The sequence below is a fragment of the Aphis gossypii genome, chromosome 1, assembly GCF_020184175.1.
Source record: "Aphis gossypii isolate Hap1 chromosome 1, ASM2018417v2, whole genome shotgun sequence".
NCBI classification, from domain to species: Eukaryota; Metazoa; Arthropoda; class Insecta; order Hemiptera; family Aphididae; genus Aphis; species Aphis gossypii.
The window spans coordinates 70,027,712-70,050,927 of record NC_065530.1 but is presented as its reverse complement, the minus strand read 5'-3'; the positions used below and the strand labels follow the sequence as shown (position 1 = coordinate 70,050,927).

At 28.5% G+C, this 23,216-nt stretch overlaps 2 protein-coding genes across 3 annotated transcripts; one reads left to right on the top strand and one right to left on the bottom strand.

The window, feature by feature from the left end:
- Positions 1 to 1,926: 1,926 nt before the first annotated feature.
- On the top strand, positions 1,927 to 12,753 carry LOC114128770 (cytochrome P450 4C1-like). 2 transcript variants are annotated; one of them, XM_050198665.1, is made up of 13 exons: positions 1,927 to 2,046; positions 8,973 to 9,199; positions 9,265 to 9,368; positions 9,576 to 9,666; positions 10,039 to 10,227; positions 10,316 to 10,385; positions 10,445 to 10,571; positions 11,189 to 11,264; positions 11,336 to 11,442; positions 11,510 to 11,578; positions 11,812 to 11,980; positions 12,045 to 12,230; positions 12,354 to 12,753. In XM_050198665.1, the coding sequence occupies exons 1-13, from the start codon at positions 2,018 to 2,020 to the stop codon at positions 12,536 to 12,538; spliced, it is 1,629 nt and encodes a 542-aa protein (XP_050054622.1). In that variant the 5' UTR covers positions 1,927 to 2,017; the 3' UTR covers positions 12,539 to 12,753. The 2 variants fall into 2 exon arrangements, with proteins under 2 accessions (XP_050054622.1, XP_027849155.2); XM_027993354.2 differs by lacking the exon at positions 1,927 to 2,046 and adding an exon at positions 7,058 to 7,125.
- Positions 12,754 to 17,984: 5,231 nt separating this feature from the next.
- On the bottom strand, positions 17,985 to 23,216 carry LOC126554143 (uncharacterized). The gene is made up of 4 exons (XM_050209265.1): positions 22,696 to 23,216; positions 19,340 to 22,587; positions 18,722 to 19,231; positions 17,985 to 18,598 (listed from the first exon to the last, which is right to left on the bottom strand). The coding sequence occupies exons 1-4, from the start codon at positions 23,214 to 23,216 to the stop codon at positions 17,985 to 17,987; spliced, it is 4,893 nt and encodes a 1,630-aa protein (XP_050065222.1).

The window sequence follows — 23,216 nt, the reverse complement described above, 5'->3', positions numbered from 1 at the left end:
AATAAATTAAAAGTTAAAACATTAAGTTAATTAACTTCTTACTTTTTTTTTTTTAAAGTTAATTAACTTTTAACTTCAGAATTTCAAATTCAAGTTCAAATTTTTACGATATAGGTATGTCAAAACACGAAAATGTTCAAATAATTTTGTAGTTGAAAAATCATACAATTTTTCGTGTTTATATTTAAGGTTAAAAAATCAACACTAAGTTATCCATAAGTTTTCCTTCAAATAGCTATAGAGAAAACTCGAAACGTCATGATAGGAAAAATGTTATGTGCGTTCGAATTTTAAATTTTTACGAAATTGCGTTTCGATAACGATTTATCCTCAAATGGTTTTAAATATTTCCTATTATTCAAAAAGTATAAGTCGTGAATACTTGACATTTTTGCCAGTTGTTAAGATTGGCATTTTCTTTACAAGATTAAATTTTAAAAATATTTTGCTTATTTTATTACTATTTTTAGACATTTGAAATATTTATTTTCCTTAAGTTTTTTTTATATATAAATATCGATAACATTTTTTTTTTTGAAAAATACTTGAAAATTTAATAGAAAGTTCCTCATATATTAGTCTTATAGTGATTTAAAAATTATTGGAATATATAAGCACAATTTTTTTATTAGCGTATGAGGTTCAAAAATTGACAACAATTTGTTAAAATCACGAATATTTGCAATTTATTTTGTAGGTATAATTCATAAAATTGTTTTTATAAGTAGCTAAGAGTTGGAAATTTAATACAAGATTTTCCATAAATTTGACTTACAATAGTTATAACAAAACTTACATTTCAGGCCATTAAAACATAAACCTCCTTTTTCACCAACCACCGGAAATTATATCCTAGGCTGATAAATCATCTCCGTTCAAAATTGTTTTTCGTATATAATGATACGTATCATTGGACTCAAATTTAACACTCCTATAATACCTATATAAAAGTGATCCACTGGGCACCTAATGTACAGCTGAGCGGTATCTACTTGATAGTATATCCCAAAATTCTTAAAACGCTCTATTACAAACGAGTAATTAAAATAAAATTTTCATATTTCAATTGCTTAAGAAGTTATGCTTTAATATACAAATATAGACTGACCGTTCTCAAGTAGACTTGACGACGAATTCAAATCTATTTTCAGAATTCTTATCGCTTTTCTTTATCAATCGCTACGTTGCACAAAAACACGTCTGAATTCTTATGTTGCGCGTGTATTTGACAAAGAGATGAAATCTTTGTTTACCAATCCCCTTAACAATATAAGTTGAAATTTAGACAAAATAAATTATTTAATAAAAAAAATGGTTTTAGTTATAATATTGTAAAAATTTTAAAATATCTTAACTGAGAACTTGAAGTTTTTATGTTTTTAACTTAAGTTTTTATTATTATTTTACAATGTCATTTTAAATTCAGTTTTTTTTATTTATCGAAAAATTTGATTTAAACTATATAAAGATGTAAATTATATTATTTATTTATTTATATTGTAATAGTTAATACATACATATAATTACAGTATCTAACTAGTAACTAGTAACTAGTTTATTTTACTAGAATAAGTTAATGGAATAAATTAATATGGAATATTATAAAAGCTGTCTACCTTAGTAGATAAGATAATAACTAATAAGTACTGCAAAATAATTCATCACAATATTATAATCATTAAATTTTGAATCAATATTTAGTATAAACAATGTCATATTTTATTGCTTATATATTACATAACTATTGTTTTATGCATTTTACATAACATCTAACCATCACCCTTAATTATATTTCATCTACAGACAATTGAATTTATGTCTAGCATGATTATATATTCTAAATGAATAATTAAAGTTATTAATAACATTTTTGTTACTAATTTGGGGGTAATGGCCTTGTCATATAAGTTGTAGGAAATATAAACTTATTTTGATATTTTGTACTTTAATTGTGTTCGACACATGTAATATACCTGTTTTGATATTTTGTACTTTAGTTGTGGTTGTAATATTTATTATGCGAACTGCTTTATTCAACGGTACAAAGTAAGTACACGTTTTTATTATTTATTTTTTGAATCGATTAAACTATTGAATTTCGATATTTTAATATCTAGTTAAGGGCTGTTTGTGACATAGTTTATTAAATAAAAATCCTTCTCGTTAATCAATGTCTCATGTTAAATTAATATTAATTTTATTTTTATTTACTCCACTGAATTTAATAATAATTAAGTTGTATAATTAATTGGTTTAATTTCTTAAGATACATCAAAACCAAACAAGAAAATAATTACATAGCTGTAGCTTTGTAAAAATTAAAATACTTTAACTCTAAAATTATTGATAAATAAATATGAATAATTTTATAAATAATGAAATTGAACAAAACAGTTTAGGAGTACGATATTATGCAAAAAAAATATAAATAATTTGGTTTTATAATAATGTATTAATGTGTGTTTTTTGAGTATGTAATAGCTCTATTTTCATACTATCTACTTTTACATATAAATTCCATGGCAACAAAATATTTATTATATTGGATATAATAATTGATTTATTTTTTGATTATTATATACATTTCCTTATTTGCAGTTTTTTTCATGGTGTTGATGGCTACAAAAAAATCATTGTGTCAGGTCATCTTTAAAATTTTATTAACTCTTTTAAAAATTTTTAAAAGACATTTTCGAAACAATTATAGTTCAAATAGCACTGAGCGAAAATTCGGAAAGTCTAAAATATCTTTCATAAAAATTAAAGGAGAAGCTATTTTATCGACGGAATCGTTTGGTTCATTAGCGACAAGGAGTAAGGTTAACAGCTTTACAGCCGTCGCTTGCATAACTGTTAAAATTATTACCTTGAGTGATGTGTTCAGGATTTTTTATGGAATTGTTTTTAGGATTCGCAGATATTGTTAGATGAGCGGCTTACATAGTGTTAGATATTTTATTCGAATTTTGTACATATAGATTATTTTGTTAATATGGTACACAATGTATGCATGGAGATGACGGCATCTTTAAGGAGGGAAAACTTCACGGAACGTCGAACGATTCACACGATAATGCGATAACGAGACACGTTATATCCAGTGCTCGAAATGGACCGGAACGCATCGGAACGGCGTTCCGGTTCGTAATATAACCTTTGCGTCCGTTCCGGTTGGTTAAAATTAAAATTCAAGAGTACCGTTTTATAAAAATCGAGAGTATCACAATTTGGAAGGTAAAAATTATAAAATTTCCTTTCGACAAAATATAATTATTCGTAATTATTCGTAATAAAGACGTAAACGATTTAATGATCGTAAACTTCCCACGGGTTACGCTACCATTATAGTCGCGATCGCAATAAAAGGCAATAAAAAGTAAAAATACCCAATTTACTATCGATAAAGTATTCTGTCACAAATGTTAACGAACTCTATTTATTGACTTTCTGTAATCTGTATATATGTGTACATTGTGTATACCTACCTAATTATATTTTGATTGTAGTTTGAAAATACTTGACAAGTGACAATGTCACAACATATTTAGTCTGTGTTCTGCTAAAAATTGTAAATTTTTCGAGCTTAAAATTACTTATGTTATTTATTATTATTATCTATTTAACAATCATATTGTATTGTTAACTGTAGGTAAAGTAAATACAAATTAAAATAATTAAAATTAAAAATTAATAATATAATCTACATATTAATTTTATAAACGTTCTGTTTCGTAAAATTTTTCATTTCGAGCATTGAATAACTTATATCTCTTACAACTTATAAGAAAAACGCAGTTAATGAATGCAAGCAAACTCAGTAAAAGATACATTTTGCAAGGCCAGAAGGGACAATATAAATTTAAATTTAAATTAAAAATTAGCAATATACATATTATGTGTGTTCACTGTGTTCACCAATTTAGATAACGCTTAATTTCTCGGCCAAATTTTTTTGGAATAAATCGATTTTTTTTTTATAAACTGGTGGTATATGATTACACATTTTTCGATACATTTCGAAATTTTTTGAAAATTTGGTCTGCGCATGTGTAGTAAAAACTTTTTTTTTAATGGTAACACCTATTTTGAACACCATATTCGGATATGCCTATTTTTTTAAAAGTAATTTTCATGCATCAACAATGGTTTTAAGTTCGAAATTGACTTTATAAGGGCCATGTTAATTTTATTAAATAATACATTTTTTAAATTATTTTTAAAAATTTATAAAATCATTTGTAAATAATTCTAATTAGTAATTTTTTAAATATTTGTACGTTTTTTTTTTTTAAAGTGTTATAAAAAAAACTAACATAATATGTTTATACAATTATAAAACTTCTAAAAAAATGTGAAAATGATGTATTAACGTTTTCATAATCGGTTGCGCCAAACGAGATAGATGACAAATTAAGAGGAGTAAAATAAAAAGGTGTATATCGTGTACAGTATACCATTGATTATAAATACAATATACAATACAACTGTATTTATAATCGATGAAAGTACCAACCAGAAATGAAAAAAAAAAAATTAACACACTTTTCTTATAAAACCATTAACAAACTACTTATGAGCTTAATACTAATTTTTTGTCTTTGATAATATATTTTTATGAGTAGGTTTTCTATCTCTCTGTCGAATAGTCATAGGATAACCATTAGAACTTCTCATTAATAAATCTAGTTTTAATTTAATGCCGCTTAATTGTATATCTCTGTACATTGTAACGGAATTAATACGTGTGTTGATTTATTAATAACGTACAAATAACCAATAAGAATTTTACAGTTTTTTCTTTTTATATACATTTTTAAATGCCGTGCAGGCTGACAATAAAAATATTTTCATAAAATGTTTATTCAAATTTCTCGGTTTAACTCATGATAATACGGCTTCTGATGGTGGAGACTTCGTACTTGACACTCTGACTCTGACTTTGGTAATATTCCGGCGGCTAGATTCGTGGTAGTTGTGGCACGACAGTTGCACGAATCGGCACTGCGTATCCTGGCGGCTCGGTTGTACGGGGCGGATTGGCGCCTTTAGCTTCGGCAATTCTTGCAACGGTCTGCAGCTCGGTTGTACGATCGTTGGTCGGTCAAGGTATCCCCGCTCCATCACATCACACCCGTAGATTCTGGCAGGTATAAGTACGCACAGACGTACTCCATATACAGGTTCCAACGGGGTACAGCATTTCTCTGTCGCTTTGATATAAATACGGAGTACCATATCCCGAGAGAGGCAGAGTAAAAGTGGTGGAGTGACGTCCTCACTATCGTGTGCTGGTGTAAATACGCAAAGACGTATTCCAAACACAGCGATAGGGAGGGTGAGCGGGTCTTACCACACTGGTATAGTACGCCTTGTACTCCGCACCGTACATATGTAATAAGCAAAAACGTATTCCGTACACGGAGGGTATAGGTACAGTGCGTACTCTGCGAGTGGCAAGATGGACACAGGGAGGAGACACGGCAGCACTTGCGATCGAAGACGAAAACGCGGTGGTTTTAATCGCGGACAACAATCGGTATTTGGAATGGTGATAATAAAACTCGGTTCAAAAAATTTAGTGATTTCCTGGTCCGAATTGACCCATATTTATACACTGCCTGGTCTGAAATATCCCGACAGTGATAATGATTGGCATTATGGGTTTGTGGAGTTTTTATGCAATTCATATTGCGTATATATAGTTTTTATGCGATGTATTGATGTTGTGTACATGTTTGGTGTTTTATTTATTTTTTGTCTTTAGTAATATATAATAATATAATATTTCGCAAATTTTCCTTCCAATATTCTTATTTCTTTTTTTTATATGTAGGTCTTCTATCTATCTGTCGAATAGTCACAGGATAACCATTAGAACTTTTCATTAATAAATCTAATCTTAATTTAATGTCGCTTAATTTTATATCTGTGTGCACACTGTTGTTTCGCAAAACCGTTAATACTAAAACGTTCATTGACAGCATAACATATTTGGATCCTGTCATTCAAATAATTCGAATACACTTAAATTAGATACATTGGAATTGTATACTGTTTTTTCGTTGATATATAAAATGTATAATGTTATAAGTTATAAGCAATAATATTTTACTTTACCTAAGCAACCTCTCGGACCACCACAGAACGCTAAAAAACTATATTTATGGCATTTATTAACATTTTCAGCATCGAAATTATCCGAGTTATATGACCATGGATTTGGACACAATTTTGGAGTATGGTGAGTGATCAGTGGAGATAAAAGACAAATTGTTCCTTTCGGAGAGTGAGATCATCGGAAACTTAATTAAAAATGTATGAAATTGTGAAATTTATTCTATCATAGAAATTTTAATATTCACATACAAATTTTAACATCTTCTTGGAGTTGTTTGAGTGACAAAGGTCCTATAGGGTATAATCGAAGTATTTCCTTGTACATTGCTCGATATAAACTAATATTTAATAGTATCTTCAATAGTAATTGTTTGGTCACCATCATCTAATACTTCAAACATTTCATCGTTAACCTTATCTTATAATATTGAAAAGTAACAATCAGTAAAATAGTTTATTATTAGCTTGATTAATATGCTCAAAAGCTGAAAGCTCATACAAAAATCAAATATATAATTTTCGCCCCGAAGATGAAATTCATAATGCATTGATATTGTCGATATTGCTGAAAACCCACTAGTTTATTTTACTTATAGAATAAATTAATACAGAATATTATAAAAAGTTCCTACCTCAGTAGATTCGATAATACGTATTACAAGATAATGCATCTTAATATTATGATTATTAAATTTTGAGTCAATTTTTAGTTTACACAATGTCATATTTTATTGCTCATATATAACGTAACTATAGTTTTATGAATTTCACATAATAAATGTTTATCACCTTTAACTATATTTAGCTACACACAATTGAATTTATTCATGTCTAGAATAATTATAAAAAAATGAATTATTAAAATGTTTACTAATATTTTTTTTTACAAATTTGGTGGTAATGACCTTGACATTTAATTTGTATTAGATATATACTTATTTTGATATTTTGTACTTTAGTTGTAGTCGTAACATTTACTATACGATTTGCTTTATGCAACGGTACAAAGTAAGTATACGTTCATATTATTTATTTTTTGAATCAGTTAGGATTATTGAATGTTCAGTTTTATATACCTAGTTCAAAACAACTGTTTGTGACATAGTTTATTAAATATAAATTCGACTCGTTAATCAATGTCTCATGCTAAATTAATATTATTTTTTTTATTTTCATTTACTCAATTACTTAATTCAGTAATATTACAATGTACATTTGAACATATTTGAGGAAATAGTAATTTGCATAGCAATTAATTTATATTTTTAGAGTCTATAGTGAATTTTTATTAATTGAATCGTTGTAACTAGGTTTTAGTTGAGGAACTTTATTTCTGCTTATCATGTGTTAACTGCATTTTTCAAATATTTTTGAATTTTATCTTTTTACATGAGCTGCGATCTCTTGAACAATGTTTTTAACGTCACTCGTTATTTTTTTATAGTTAACAAGTTTTTTATTACGTTTCTAGTATCTACCGGCTGAAATACTAAATAATATAAGTGAATACGTTTTTACATACATTTTAATCATAAATTATGATACGAATCTAACCTATCCAGTGTGTAAAAAATGTGTATCATGTGTCATATCCTTCAAAAAATCTTTCGTCATGATAATTTTTTTCAAAGCATACTATGATTCGGTTTTTGGATCTATAAACAGTTTATATTGTATTTCATTTTATTAAGTTCTTTATGTTCACATGTTTTATTCACCATTATCTACTCACTGATATTCATTTGGTATGTGTTTTAGACTTTTATTTACACAAATCACTAAAGATGATTATTAATTGACGATTTCTATACAATAGAATCAGGATATTTTTTTCGATTAGTTTTATTCGTTACATTAAACTTTTACTTAAATTCCAAATATCAAAGTCGTGTTTAATATTTGTATGCTGTGTAAATATAATAGCAGATACACAGCACGTATATCTTTCAAAAACTATTCGACTTTACAATATTACTTACTCCTATCAGTTAAATCCAATAATAATAGTTCACAGGCCCACCTCTCTAAATCACCTTTTAGTTGTTCTCTTTGAAACAACTAGAAATCTATGATTTTTTCCTTGTTGATATCCATAACTGAGTATATACATTAGTTCGCATAAAAACCGGGTGAGTCATTTTCACTTTTCCAGCTAGCCAAATAAATGATACAATGTATAAAATACAAAAAAATACAATAATAATAAAAATAATAAAATAATAAATAATAAATAATAATATTAATATAAAAATACAATTATTAATAATACAATGTATTTTTTTTCTATGAACCTCACTCAAATAAACATAAAATTAAGTAAAATTACAATTTTAAAAAATATAAATATATTTTTATAAATGTAATCTTATAATTAATTTTTAATAAACATGTATATATTTAATATCATCAAACATTTAAATTAAATTACATTATACTTATTGATACTAAAAAAAGTAAATACAATCCGCACTTTTTCTTATAGTTGGAAAAATAAAATAAAAATACAAGGAGATGATATTTTATACATATTAAACAAAGTCAATTTTGTTATTTTGTTAAATTCAAAAATGAATGTACATAGGTACATAGGTATTTTTAATTTTCAATAAAATAAATTTTATGTTTTAATTTTATTTATGGTATTATGATATTTTATAAAGATGAATTTCCAAAAAAAAAAAATATATATCCAAAAAAGAGACACATAACATAATGATTCTTCTTAAAAAAACATTTCGTGTTAGAATTAACAATTCCATGCTGGTATACCTAAATAATGAAATAACATTTATAACTTGTTCTGTAATAAAGATTTCTTAAAATACTAATGAATTTTATGGTTGTAACATTTTTAGTATGGAAGGGTCTCACGATTTTTCCACGACATCTAAACATTCAGCGGATGGGATCCATATGACAAGTACCGAGTTAACTGCTTACACATCAATTTCTTTTATTGTGGTTTTATGGTGTCTTCACAAATGGAACCGTAGACACTTCGAAAGAGTAGCATTGAAAATGACGGGACTATCGTCATACCCATTTATTGGCTCAGGTCTTGAGTTTATTGGTACACCCCAACGTAAGAAAAACAATAATAATTCAAAAACAATGAGGAAAAAAATATTGCTCTTTTTTGCTTTTCAGAGGTCATGGATAGTGTATTTAAACTGTTCAATGGTTTTGAACCACGCAAATTGTGGTTAACTTCATATTTCTTCGTAACCATAAGCAAGCCAGAAGACTTACAAGTAATTATTTAAATAAAAAATCCAACAAGTCTTATTTTAACGAATTGAATAAGGTATAGGAATAAGTAAATGAAAATAATATTTTATATATATATATATTATATGTGATATTTAATTTACAAATTACTCGATGCATAACTTCTAGACGTGTCAAAATATGACAGAAATTCAATAGCTACCTAGTATTTAAAACCTAATTTGTTTCAGATAATATTAAACAGTTCCAAAGCCTTGGATAAATCCAAGTTTTACAATTTCTTTAAGAATACTGTAGGTGAAGGCTTGTTTTCAGCTCCAGGTCAGTGTAAAATAGTATAATCATTGATCATTTACATGTCATTTTTTCAGGCTTTCCATAATTTATTGATATTTTATTAATAAATTGCTCTAAAAAAATAACCATAACAAAATAAAATCATTTTCATAAAATGTAATGACGTGAGAAAAAAAATTAAGCTTTAATTGTCTACATTAAAAGGAAAGTGGTTTAGGAAAATTTTAAAATAGAAGGTCTCATGTAATTATTTTACGATTTGGAAAAATAAACAAAGAATCAAGAAAAACAGAAATTTTTACATTAGTTATACATCATTATCAATTATTACTTATAATTTAACACTCACACAATAATCTACCTTTTTCACTATAATAATTTTAAAAATGTTTATAGTTCATAAATGGCGACAACACCGTCGTCTTATTGCTCCCGTCTTCAACGCCAATCTTCTTGATCAGTTTTTTCCTGTTTTTAACGAGAAAAGCCGAATTCTCATTGAAAATTTAAAGAAGGAATTAGGTAAAACACAACCATTTGATCTTTCGGACTACATTATGAAAACTAATCTTGATATAATTTGTCGTAAGTATTTAAATATCTAAAATATGTAGCTTTATTGGTATCTAAATTGTATTCACTACGTATTCATGTAATATTTTATAATTCTAAGAAACCGCAATGGGTTACAATCTTGACTCTCAATCAAATAAAGAGTCTGAGTTTGCTGAAGCATTAATAAAGTAATATAATGAAATGTATAAAATACAAAGAATATATTTTAATATATATTTATTTTTAGAGCATCAGAATTAGATTCCATGAGAATTTACAAACCATGGTTGTATCCAGATATAATTTTTTCGATTTATAGAAAAATTATGGGGCTACAAAATGTCTACAATAGGTTGCACAAACTTCCAAATCAGGTAATTTAATAACTTAGTATATTTCGGGTTATTTCTTTTATCATTGAATATTTATTGGTTTAAAAAGTATAGACTTCTTTTTTTTCAAATTTTCAAGTACATGTTTTTCTACAACTGTATTCATTTTTATTTTTGCTTTTTTATGTTTAATAATAACAAAAAACTATTAACTTTTGATTTTCAAATTTCAACCTATAAATATTAACAATTGCACAGACTAATAAATTAATTTTCACATTATTTTTTAACTGTCGTTGATCTGTTGGCGTTTTATAGCTGTTCAATGTTAAGTGGTTTTTAGATGGTTTTTAGGTGTTAGACACAAATTAGGTGCTAATTGGAACTATGATTTTTATTGGTAGTTATTCTTTGTTATCAGCTTCACAATATAGGTAAAATCAAAAGTTGATAATTTTTTACTACTAAACATAATTGTGAAAAAAATAAAAACTGCCTTCAGTTTTAGAAAACGTGTACCTATAAACTTGAAAAAAGACTATACTTTTTGAAATAATGGGTGTTCAGTGTTCACTCATGAAAAAATCACTCTTTATATCAATTAATATATTTTATGTTTAGTGCTAATATATCTTCAAAATTATTTTTTGCTATTTTAGGTGATCAGAGAAATGAAAGAAAAACATGCACAAAAAAAAATGCAAAATAACAATAACGATATAGATGCCAACAATGGTGACATTGAGTGATATGAAATAAAATATTATTATATATGATGTTAATTGATCATTTTAATCATATTTCAGGAAAGCGCTTAAAAGTTTTTTTGGACACGTTGTTGGATTTGAATGAAGCTGGTGCAAACTTTTCTGATGAAGAAATTAGAGATGAAGTTGTGACTATGATGATTGGTGTAAGTGTAAATAAAAGTAGCGATGTGTGTAGACAATTTATAAATATAATTGACAAATAAATTACAGGGTAGTGAAACTAGTACTATCACAGATTGTTTTTGTATATTGATGTTAGCTATCCATCCAGAAATTCAAGTAAGTACTTGCAAATTATAATATTTAAAACATTTAAATAGTATGGTGTATTATTATTATTATTATTATACATATATTAGATTAGTATTTATTGAATCGTGTAAATCGTGGTTAATTATAGAGTAATTTTTTTTTTGGGGTTATGTTTTTGGATATGAGCTTTCTAGCTTTGATCATATTATTCCAGCCACAAATAAACAATTGTACTCATTAATACTTTTTTTATATTGTAGGACAAGGTTTACGATGAAATTTTTGAAGTATTTGGTGATGGCGACCAAACAATTACTATTGAAGATACTACTAAATTAGTTTATCTCGAGCAATGTATACGGGAAACACTTCGGTTATACCCTACAGCACCATTATTACTCAGAGAACTCCAGGATAATGTTAAAATTCGTAAGTGAATATTAAAATTTATATTATATAATAAATTGCATTATTTAATACATTTTGAATTTAGATTCTGATAATCAAACGCTGCCAAAAGGAACAATATGTATTATATCTCCAATATGTACTCACCATATTCCTGAGTTGTATCCAAATCCATGGTCGTATAATCCAGATAATTTTGACGCTGAAAATGTTAATAAACGCCATAAATATAGTTTTATAGCGTTCAGTGGTGGTCCGAGAGGTTGTTTAGGTAAAGTAAAATATTATTGCTTATGATTTATAAGTTATACCTTATACATTTAATTTTAACGAAAAAACAGTATATAATTTAATTGTATCTAATGTTCGTGTATTTGAATTATTTAAATGACAGGATACAAACATGCTATAGTGTCAATGAAGGTTTTAATATCAACGTTTTTGCGAAACTACAGTGTGCACACAGATATAAAATTAAGTGACATTAAATTAAAATTAGATTTATTAATGAGAAGTTCTAATGGTTATCCTGTGACTATTCGACCGAGAGATAGAAGACCTACATATAAAAAAAAATAAGAATATTGGAAGGAAAATTTGCGATAGATAATATTAATTTATATTATCAAAAAAAAAAAAATAACAGGATTAAGCCAATGAGTAGTCTGTAAATGGTTTTACAAATATTTGTGTAAATTTAATTTTCAGTACCGGTTCTTATTGTTATTGATTATAAATACAATTGTATTGTATTGTGTATAGTATCTTTTATAAACTTTGTTTGTAACTATAAACTGCGTTTTTCTATCAATTGTCTCGTTACTCCTAGGAAATGCGTCGCGTAACCGCATTATCGCGAATATCATTCGATGTTCCGTGATCTTATACCATGATTTAATAATGTTAATACCATTTGAACTTAATTGGTACATGATTCCAAAACATTAGTTTATTTTAAGAATCTATATAATATAACATAAAATAGAGTTTATCATTATGAAGATTATTGTAATTTTAACAACAATTAATACACGTCATAAAAAAAATGTAATTGTAACTCTCCATTAGGACTAGTATAAAAGTCTGTCTTCTTGCGAGTGGCGGCGTTCTTTAAATTTTTATATGTTTTATGCTAACTATTAACTACGATTACACGGCATTATCAATAGGCAATTTAACAACATTTATTGTTATGAATTTATTTTTGCTATAATATATTCTCAGGCGTACATTAATTTTAAATCAGATTAAATAAATTGTAAAAAATACAATAAGTATGACCATTAGGCATACTGTTTTACTATTTTTCTCTAAAATTACGTTAGATTTTTATATGACCTTTATATTATAGAGATTACTTAAAACAAAAATTATTATTAAGCCGCATACTTTTTTCATATGTATTCAGAACTACAGCTATCAATAAACTAAGATGAAAAATACAGAACAGTTATATAAATTGTAATAAGTATTTAGATAATTTTTTTTGTTTATATTTAAAAATATTTGTATTTATTAATAAAATACAAAATCAAGTTCTACTGTAACATAAACAAATTAACTTAATGAAGAAAATAGGGAAATGTTTCTTTAAGAGGAATCAATTTTCTCTCTCTGGCCCATGTGTAACAAACAAAACGCATTTAAGCAGAATCATTTTTTCTATGTTTTTTTTAGTAGTCTTAGAGAAAATCACACTTTAGAGTAAAATTTGAATAAAAAAATATTCATACTCACTTAATCTTATCTTACTGTATATTATACATACATATAATATATTTATTATTTATGTTACATTTGTATTATGTCAATTATTTTGGGCGTTATATTATGAATTTTAAAAGAAAATATTTTTAATTTAAAAAGTAAAATAGTAAATATAACAAAATCATATTAAAATAATGTCCCATTAAGTTTGCTACGTCTTTTTTATTATACGTTGAACTAAATATGCAATTAACACCAACAATAGGTAAAATATTTACTGTATGAATTTCCGTCTCATTTAAAATAATTAAATAATATGACATCTCAGAGACATTTTAAATTTTAAGTGCACATATCTGGTTTTGCACATTTGATAATATTGTATAATATATAAAAATTGTTCGTGAGCCTCGTGGATAAATACAATGATATCAAAAGCCATTATGTTTATAGTTTGATATATTTTTATGAATGTATAACAACAAAATTAATTAATTAAAATATTAATACCAATAATATAATTTAACTCTACTTTGTGAATAACATTGAAGAAATGCGGAATTCAGTAATAATTTTTTACATGATAGTACGAAATTATTATGAATAATAATATTTAAAAAATGAAAATATAAATTCCAAAAAAAAAATTATTCATAATATTATGTAGATATTATGAATTATGTTTTATTATTAAACATTTAATACAAATTAAATAAATATACGTTGTTTAGGTGAATATTCGCCAGGGGCATACATTTTTTCTGAACCTTAAATATACCCCCCGCAACCATAATACCGATAATTACCTTAAAGAGCTTATAAAATTCTATAGACAGCCTGACACAATGATTTTTTTCGTAGGTATCACCATCCCAAAAGGAACTGTAAATACGCTACTAACATACAATTTAATAAACAAATTAATAAATAATTATTATATCTAATATAATTAATATTTTGTTACTATAGAAACAATATATTTGATCTGTAAAGTAGATAGTATGAAAATTGAGCTACTACATACTCAAAACAACACACATTAATACAGTATTCATTTTGAAACCAAATAAAAAAATTTACAACAATATTTTGTTTATTTTGAAAGTAAAAGAACAATAAAATATAAAATTAAAATGTTATTCCCTAAAAAATATTATTATCTATCTCTTTTTTAATGTGTGATTTTACTCTAAGATTACTAAAAAATCATAGAACAAATGATTCAACTTAAATGCTTTTTGTCTGTTACTTATGGGCTGAAAAGAAAAAAAAAAAGTGCGTTGATATCCTCTTAAAATAAATTTGAATAGAAAAATATTCATACTTACTCCTTATCTTACTGTATAAAAAATTTATGTTACTTTTGTTTTATGTCCATTTTTTTGGGCGTAGTCTTATGGCTTTTATAAGAAAAAATTTATAATTTGGAAAGTGAAATAGTAAATAGTATTTATAATAAAAACATAAAAATAATGTACAATTTTGTTTGCCACGTCTTTCTTATTATACGTTGAACCAAATATGTAATCAACACCAATAATGTGTAAAATATCTAGTGTATGAATTCCCATCTCATTTAAAATAATGAAAGAATATGACATCACAGAGACATTTTAAATTTAAATCAATCTCATCTAATATATTATTTGCAATATATAAAACAAATAGTCCTGACAATTATTCATTATCAATGAAGATCTTAAATAGTTTTTGTTCCTTCTTTAAAAATAAAAATAACATTGTTTTGACGTATTTGCATATGGAAATAAACATTAAATTACCAAAAATATCTCAAAATTTGGATGTGTCTTATGAATTGTGTGTCAATCGAAGATATAAAAATATTAAATTAATTAATATCTTTGTTCATCCAGTCTCAAATACATCATATTCACTGTTCATTGAATCTAACTTATTTAGAGCCTTGTTTGGTATTCGTTTTATTATTATTAAAAATACTTTTCTTATATCTAGTAATTCTTAAATATTATTACATTTATAAAACGTGAAATCTCCAACGGAAAAATGTATTTACGACGTAAATTACGTATACATTTTACAAAAAATTAATTAATACAGTATTATAGTCGTACTTCTTAAAACCATTTTGTTTTAATATTAAAAATATATATATTAATTTATCTAGAATAATTTAAATTTAATCACTTTACATGAACAGAGAATATCAATGCTTAAGGTCTAAAAATGTATTAAAAGGTAAGTTTACAAGATTCAAATGTCAATTATATCTTAAGGATTCACTTATTTGACTATCATGTATACATATTAATGAAATAAATAAATTACATCGTTATCTAAAAATGTTGCTTGCATTTTAAGACACAACCCCTTGTCTTATCACTTTATCGAAATCAAATTTACTGGCACCCCTTTTAACTACAAAGGTTATAGCAATGCACATCAACAATTATAAAAATACTTAAACGAATAAACATTATTTTGGTATACAAGACTGAATTAAAATTAAAGTTTAGCTTTGTATTGAATATTTATATTATGTTCAGCCTTGAGTAAATTATAAAATTATTTTATGTACTGTTGTTATATTACCGTTTGTGCATTGGGACAAAATCTAGTTCAATCTATTGTTATTTAATTCTAGTTTTAAATCAAACTACTATAGTTCACCTATGTACCGTATATTCATCAAATGAATGTATAATTTTATTATAAATCACCTATCAATTTAGGTCATATGAATTCTATTGTAACATTTTAGCTTCAAACTTTTAATCATTTTTAATTTCAAAATAATTGCAAATGTTCATAATCGGTAAATGATATTTATTGATTTTAAAATGTTATGCGTTTTTGTTGTTGTTTTCTATCATCTTTTGAAGTAATTCAAATTCAATTTTTAACTTTGTGGGTGATACAAAATTAAATCGAATTATCAATGTATTTTTGTCTCTTGTTGAAGAACATACTATGTATAGACAATTGACATTTTTGATATATTTTTTTTTATTAATGTCGATAAACCTTTTTTTACTTGATCAAAAGATTTGAAAATTTAATCCCTGTATTTTATTATTATTATTTTCAATGATTTTTATTTATTTAAAAACTGATGAGTATGTATACATGTAAATTAATAAAAACATCGTTACCTATTATAATATGAGAATTAACAAAAATGATTGTTACCGTAAGCTGAGCTTGTTGTGGAGACAGTGGTTCTTAAAATACTTCTCGCAATACCTACTGATGATAAAATAATAACAGTGAAGTCGTTTATGGTTTATATAAGAATAATCAGTTATAGAATACATATAACTATCTGACTGTAATAAAGCTACAAAAAAAATTACCTATGCTAGTTATTTATTTTTTTCGTATCATTCTCTTATATTATCTAAGGCATTAATGATATATATATTGATATATGTTATGATACATTTATTATCAGAATTAATGGCGTTTCTTTTTCCGAATTCCGTTCTATGCATATGAGTTAAATACGTATAAGGCTGTTTCACTATTTTTATTTTTATATTGGTTATGACTAATGTTTAAATTTAAATTATTGAATATCAAGGAAAATCATATTTGAAAATACATGTCAAACATATAATTAAGCTAAATTTATATTTTATATATTATAAAAATACAGTGGTCATCCAATTTTTAAAAGATATTTTAAATAAGAGTTTTTAATAGTGGTATAAATTAAGTTAAGGTGTATATTGTTGGCACTGCTCCAACTCTAAATACTATATGAATATTCAATATATTAACTGTGTTGTGGACTGTAACGCTTTTTTACTTTTGGTTCTCGGATAGGAGTAATTAGGTTAAACAATATTAGAGAACGCACTTTACTAACATTAAATAAATCTCGCTTTATTGGAATTTGGCGAGACGGTGCCGATTACATTGATCGTACGCGACTGACTCAAAGTCATACAATATAATTTTAGTCCGTAATAATAATAATAATAATAATAATAATAATGTTATCGGGATCGGGCCACATTTCGCCTTTATCAAGACCGAACGAAACCGACACAAATACAAAATAATAATATAACATAATATAATATCATGCGTCAACACCGCCCGCCTTGAAATATTTTAATATTTAAACAATATAATTCACACAAAATATTAAGTAATATAATCGTAGATATACATATAAAGAAAATTAATTTTAACAAAAATATAAACATGCATTTGGCCTTGACTCATTACAAATTACCATGAAGGAGACGGAGATATCTTACATATATATATATATATATTTTTTTTTATACATGAAACTAAAAATATATAATAAATCAAATATTCATATTAAATTTCAACCAATATTATCATTAAACGGAAGTGGACACAAATTTCGTACCGCCCGGTTGTACTCGCCCGTCATAGTTTTCACCAACGCCGTACGAGTTACTCCGTCCTCTCCGTGATGGATCGACAATACCCGTCCTAATTTCCAATTTAGTGGCTTAAGATTTTCATCACGTATCAAAACGATCGTCCCGACACCTAAAGTAGGGCCCCTCTCCACTGACCATTTTTTTCTTACTTGCAATTGATTTAAATATTCGTGGCTCCATCTTTTCCACAAAATTTGAGAGTATTGTCGAATACGACGCCACCGGTCTAATCGATTCGCCGGCATTGTACTTTCATCTCTTTCCGGTACGGCCATCAGAGATTCTCCAATTAGGAAATGGGCAGGAGTAAGATATGTTAGGTCGGAAGGATCGGATGACATTTCAGTTAAAGGACGGGAGTTAAGGCATGCTTCTACCCGGGTGAGTATAGTATTTAATTCTTCGTACGTTAGATGCGACTCGCCTAGCACTTTACCGATCAGATTTTTCATCGACTTTACTGCGGCTTCCCACAGACCCCCAAAGTGTGGTGAACGCGGGGGAATGAATCGCCATTCTACTCCATCATTTGCTGTTTGTTTTTGTATTTCACTATTATATTCTGTAGATTTAAATAAATTATAAATTTCTTTTAAATACCGATTCGCGCCTACGAAGTTCGTAGCGTTATCTGAATAGATTACCGCGCTTTTACCTCTTCTATCAAAAAATCTATTTAAAGCATTTAAGAATGATTTTGTGCTGAGATCGATTACTAACTCTATGTGAATAGCTTTGGTCGCAAAACACACGAAAATACACACGTAACCTTTTGTCAGTGATGCTCGCTTTTTTAAGCTGTCTTTAATTAACAACGGTCCCGCGAAATCAATACCGCTGACTTTAAAGGGACGCGATGGTTCTATGCGTTCACGAGGTAAATCACCCATTATGGGTTCAACGAACACCGGTTTTTGCTTGAAACACGTAACACATTTATGAACCGTCGCCCGAGCGATATTTCGTGCTTTCAACGGCCAATAGTACAATCGCACTAAGGCTAATATCGCCAATGGGCCCCCGTGCATACACCTTAAGTGTTCACGCTGAAATAATAATTTCGTGTAAATACTGTCACCTGGTAAAATAATAGGCTGTCGTTGGAATACCTCTATCGTACTTGCATTTTTTAATCGACCTCCAACTCTCAATATGCCTTTATCGTCTATAAACGGTCGCAAAAGAATTATTTTACTTTTCGTTATCGTCTTTTTATCTTTTAAATTTTGTATTTCCGATTTAAAAAAAGTATTTTGTACATTTTTAATTAGACCAATATTTGCGCGTTCTAAGTCTTCTGGTTTCAGTGGTCCGACTGATGCACTAGATTTTTTTACTAAAAAGTCTCTGAATCGTAACCAATACGCCGCAATACGTAATATTTTATTTAACGACGAATATCTTTCGAATAATATAAATTCGCCGGTCGCCACAAGAGCTATATTTCGTATTGTTTTCGATTCCGGTAGCATTTCTATGTTATCATTTTGGCTGGTTTTTCCTGTCACCGGCCAGTCCTCGGTGTTGTTTTTTAACCATTCCGGTCCGTCCCACCACAAATTCATACCTGATATTTGCTCTGCGTCGCATCCGCGCGATATTATATCGGCCGGGTTCTCCGATGACTTAACATATGACCAATCTGTTATGTTCGATAGCTCCTGTATCTCGCCGATACGGTGTGCCACAAATGTCTTCCATTTTGTCGATGGCGATGCTATCCATGATAGTGCTATTTTTGAATCGGACCAAAAATATTTTTTCGCGATATTTAATTTTAATTTCGGAACAATACGGCTCACTAAACGCGCCAATAAAAGTGCTGCACATAGTTCTAACCTCGGTAATGATATAACTTTAAGTGGGGCGACTTTTGATTTTGCACATATTAATTTGGCTGTGTGCTCTCCTTGTTCATTGGTACTACGTAAAAATATACACGCTCCGTAACATTTGATACTCGCGTCCGCGAATCCGTGTATTTGTATATTTGTTAAATTTTGACTACCCCCGATATTACGTGGTATAGTCAGCTTGTTTAACATCGATAAACTTTTTCTATATTTGACCCATTCTATACGTATGTGATCTGGTAATGGATCGTCCCAACCAATACGAATTTGCCATAAACTCTGTATTATTAATTTTGCTTGTACTATAATTGGACCGACCAGTCCCATCGGGTCGAATATCGCGGCAGTCTCCGCTAAAATATGCCTTTTACTTATTGTAGTATTTTCGTTATATTCTTTTACCTTGTATTGTAATACGTCACCATTAGCGTTCCAATACAGCCCGAGTATCTTCGTTATTGATTCTTCTTCAAAAATACACCCGTTCGAGTTTTCTTTATCTGACATACAACTAACTATACTTGGTTCATTTGATGACCACTTTCTTAAAGTCATTCCCGCCTTTTTCATTATTAAAATTACTTCGTCACGTAACTTTATTGCTTCTTCTATCGTTTCCGCGCCACTTAGGAAATCGTCCATATAAAAATCATTTCTAATCGCCTCGCAAGCTTTTAAATATGACGTTTCTTGTTCAGATATTTTCCTTAAACATGCTGTTGCCAAAAATGATGCCGGTACTGTTCCATAAGTAAGTGTAGTTAAACGATAAATTTGTATTGGCAGTGAGGGGTCCGCGCGCCATAAAATTCGTTGTTTCTCGCTATCTTGCTTCGTCACTAATACTTGGCGGTACATCTTTTGTATATCTGCCGTTAATACAAATTTATGCGTTCTAAATCTTGATATTATATATAACAGTTCGTCCTGTATAACCGGCCCTTTCAATAGTGTATCGTTTAAACTATATCCGGATTCCGTTTTACAGGACGCGTCGAACACTACCCGCAACTTCGTTGTTTTACTGTTCTCATTTTTTACCGCATGGTGCGGCAAATAACACGTTTCACCAAACTTTTCTTCATTTTTTACGAGCTCCATATGACCTAACGTTTCATATTCACTCATAAACGTAGTATAATCTTGTTTTAATTTTACGTCATGTTGCAAACGGCGCTCTAATGCTAAAAATCGACGTTTCGCGATTTCGTATGACGGTCCAATTTTTATATTCGCGTCATTTTTTAAAGGTAAATGTACGATAAATCTACCGTTTTCCTTTCGATTTACCGTACTTTCGAAGTGATCAACACATTTTTTCTCTTCCTTAGTATATGGCACTGCCGCCTCAAACTCTTCAGTACGCCAAAATTTTGATACCATAATTTCCAACCTAGCACTTCTGTCTTCATCTACTAACGTCTCGGTATGACAATTTATATTATTAGGTTTGTTATCCGTACATTTCGAAGTTACTAAACCGGAAACAACCCAGCCCAATTGAGTTTCCTGAAATATTGGTCCATTTATTGTCGGTTTAATCTTTTGTTTGCATAATATTTCAAAAAAGTGACACGCGCCTAATAACAAATCAATTTTTTTTGGAATTTTAAATGAAGTATCCGCTAATTCTATATTAGAGGGTACTATGCATACCCCTCCAATATTTACTGATGGTAAAGCATTTGTAATTTTAGGCACAACTAAACAGGAACACGTTAAACTATAATTATTAATGCGTGAGCGAATCGTCACTACAACAGCCGCCTTCACGTATTGACTTTTCCCGCCAATGCCCAATACGGTATGTTGTACGCGCGTCTTTTTTAATTTTAATATTTGTGCCATACTTTCGGTTATAAAATTGCACTGTGAACCTGAATCTAACAATACACGCCCGATTTGCGATTCGCCACTTTCATTTTGAACCCACACCTCCGCTGTTGACAATAATACCTGGTCGCTCGAGTTAGCGGCTACGTGTACACTGATAGCTGATGCTGCTTCTTGATCTTCAGACGGTTTTTCTGCTTCCGACTTTCTTAACTCTGAATTATTACTTAAATGTAGCATGGTGTTATGAGGCTTCGAACAAGTAAAACAATTCTTACCATTACACTTTTTCGGTGCGTGCTGTCGTAAACACAATTTACATAATTTCATTTCGGCTACTTTTTTTTTTCTTTCTGTAACCGGTAACGCGATAAATATCGGACATTTATAAATGGTATGTGGCGCTTGACAAATATAACAACCTTTATTATTTCCTATAACTAGTGACGACGACCTTTCATTAAATTGTTTATTATGATTATTAAATTTGTACGCACCCTGTCGATTATTTATATTTTTGCACGTCTCGATTGCTTCTAATATTTTAAATCGTGCTTCTAAAAATTCAATTATTACTTCGACCGGTGCTACTTCTTCTTTAGGTGCATTTGTCTCCCACTCACGCCTACTATTTTTATCTAATTTTGTTACAATTAAATGCACTAGTAAAGGTCCCCAATTGCTAGGCATGTGACCTAGTGTTTCCAGTGCGCTCATATGACTGGTTAATGCATCCGTAAACTGTCGCAATCTTGCCGACGATTCAGATGTGACTGGTTCTAATTCAAACATTGACTTTACATGTGTTTGTACCAGCACTTTTTTATTACTATATCTTTTATTTAATTTATTCCATGCTATTTCATAATTATTTGATGTAGTCTCTACACATCGAATACAATTCTGCGCGTCACCTGTGACCGCGGAACGTAAATAAAAAAACTTTTCAACTGGAGATAAATCCGCGTTATTATGAATTAACGATGTAAATATATCGTGGAATGTTGCCCACTCGTTATATTCGCCCGAAAACGTTGGCACATTCAACGCCGATAATCTTATCGGTGGACGCGCTATTTGTCGACCATTATTTTTACTATCGCTTATCATTTCTATTGACCGGTCATTCCGTTCGCACGTTCTATCTTCATCAATACCATGATATGGTTGCGCTTCTTTTTTATTGACCACTGGTTCCGTCAATTTTTTGGCTATTCCGACTGCCTTAAAAAACATATCTTCAAACTCTTCTCGATATTTATCTTGTTCGTTCATCTCTACGCCCTCCGTCTCTTCTATTGCAGATTGGATTCGCTCGTATTCGCTCCAGATTCCTTCTATTTTCTCTTTTCTTACGTGTACCTCATTTACGTCTACGTTCTCTTTCGTTACAAAATTTAAAAATCTTGTTACGGACGCCTTCAGCTGCCCACGGAACTTAATCAAACTTGATATTTCGCTCAT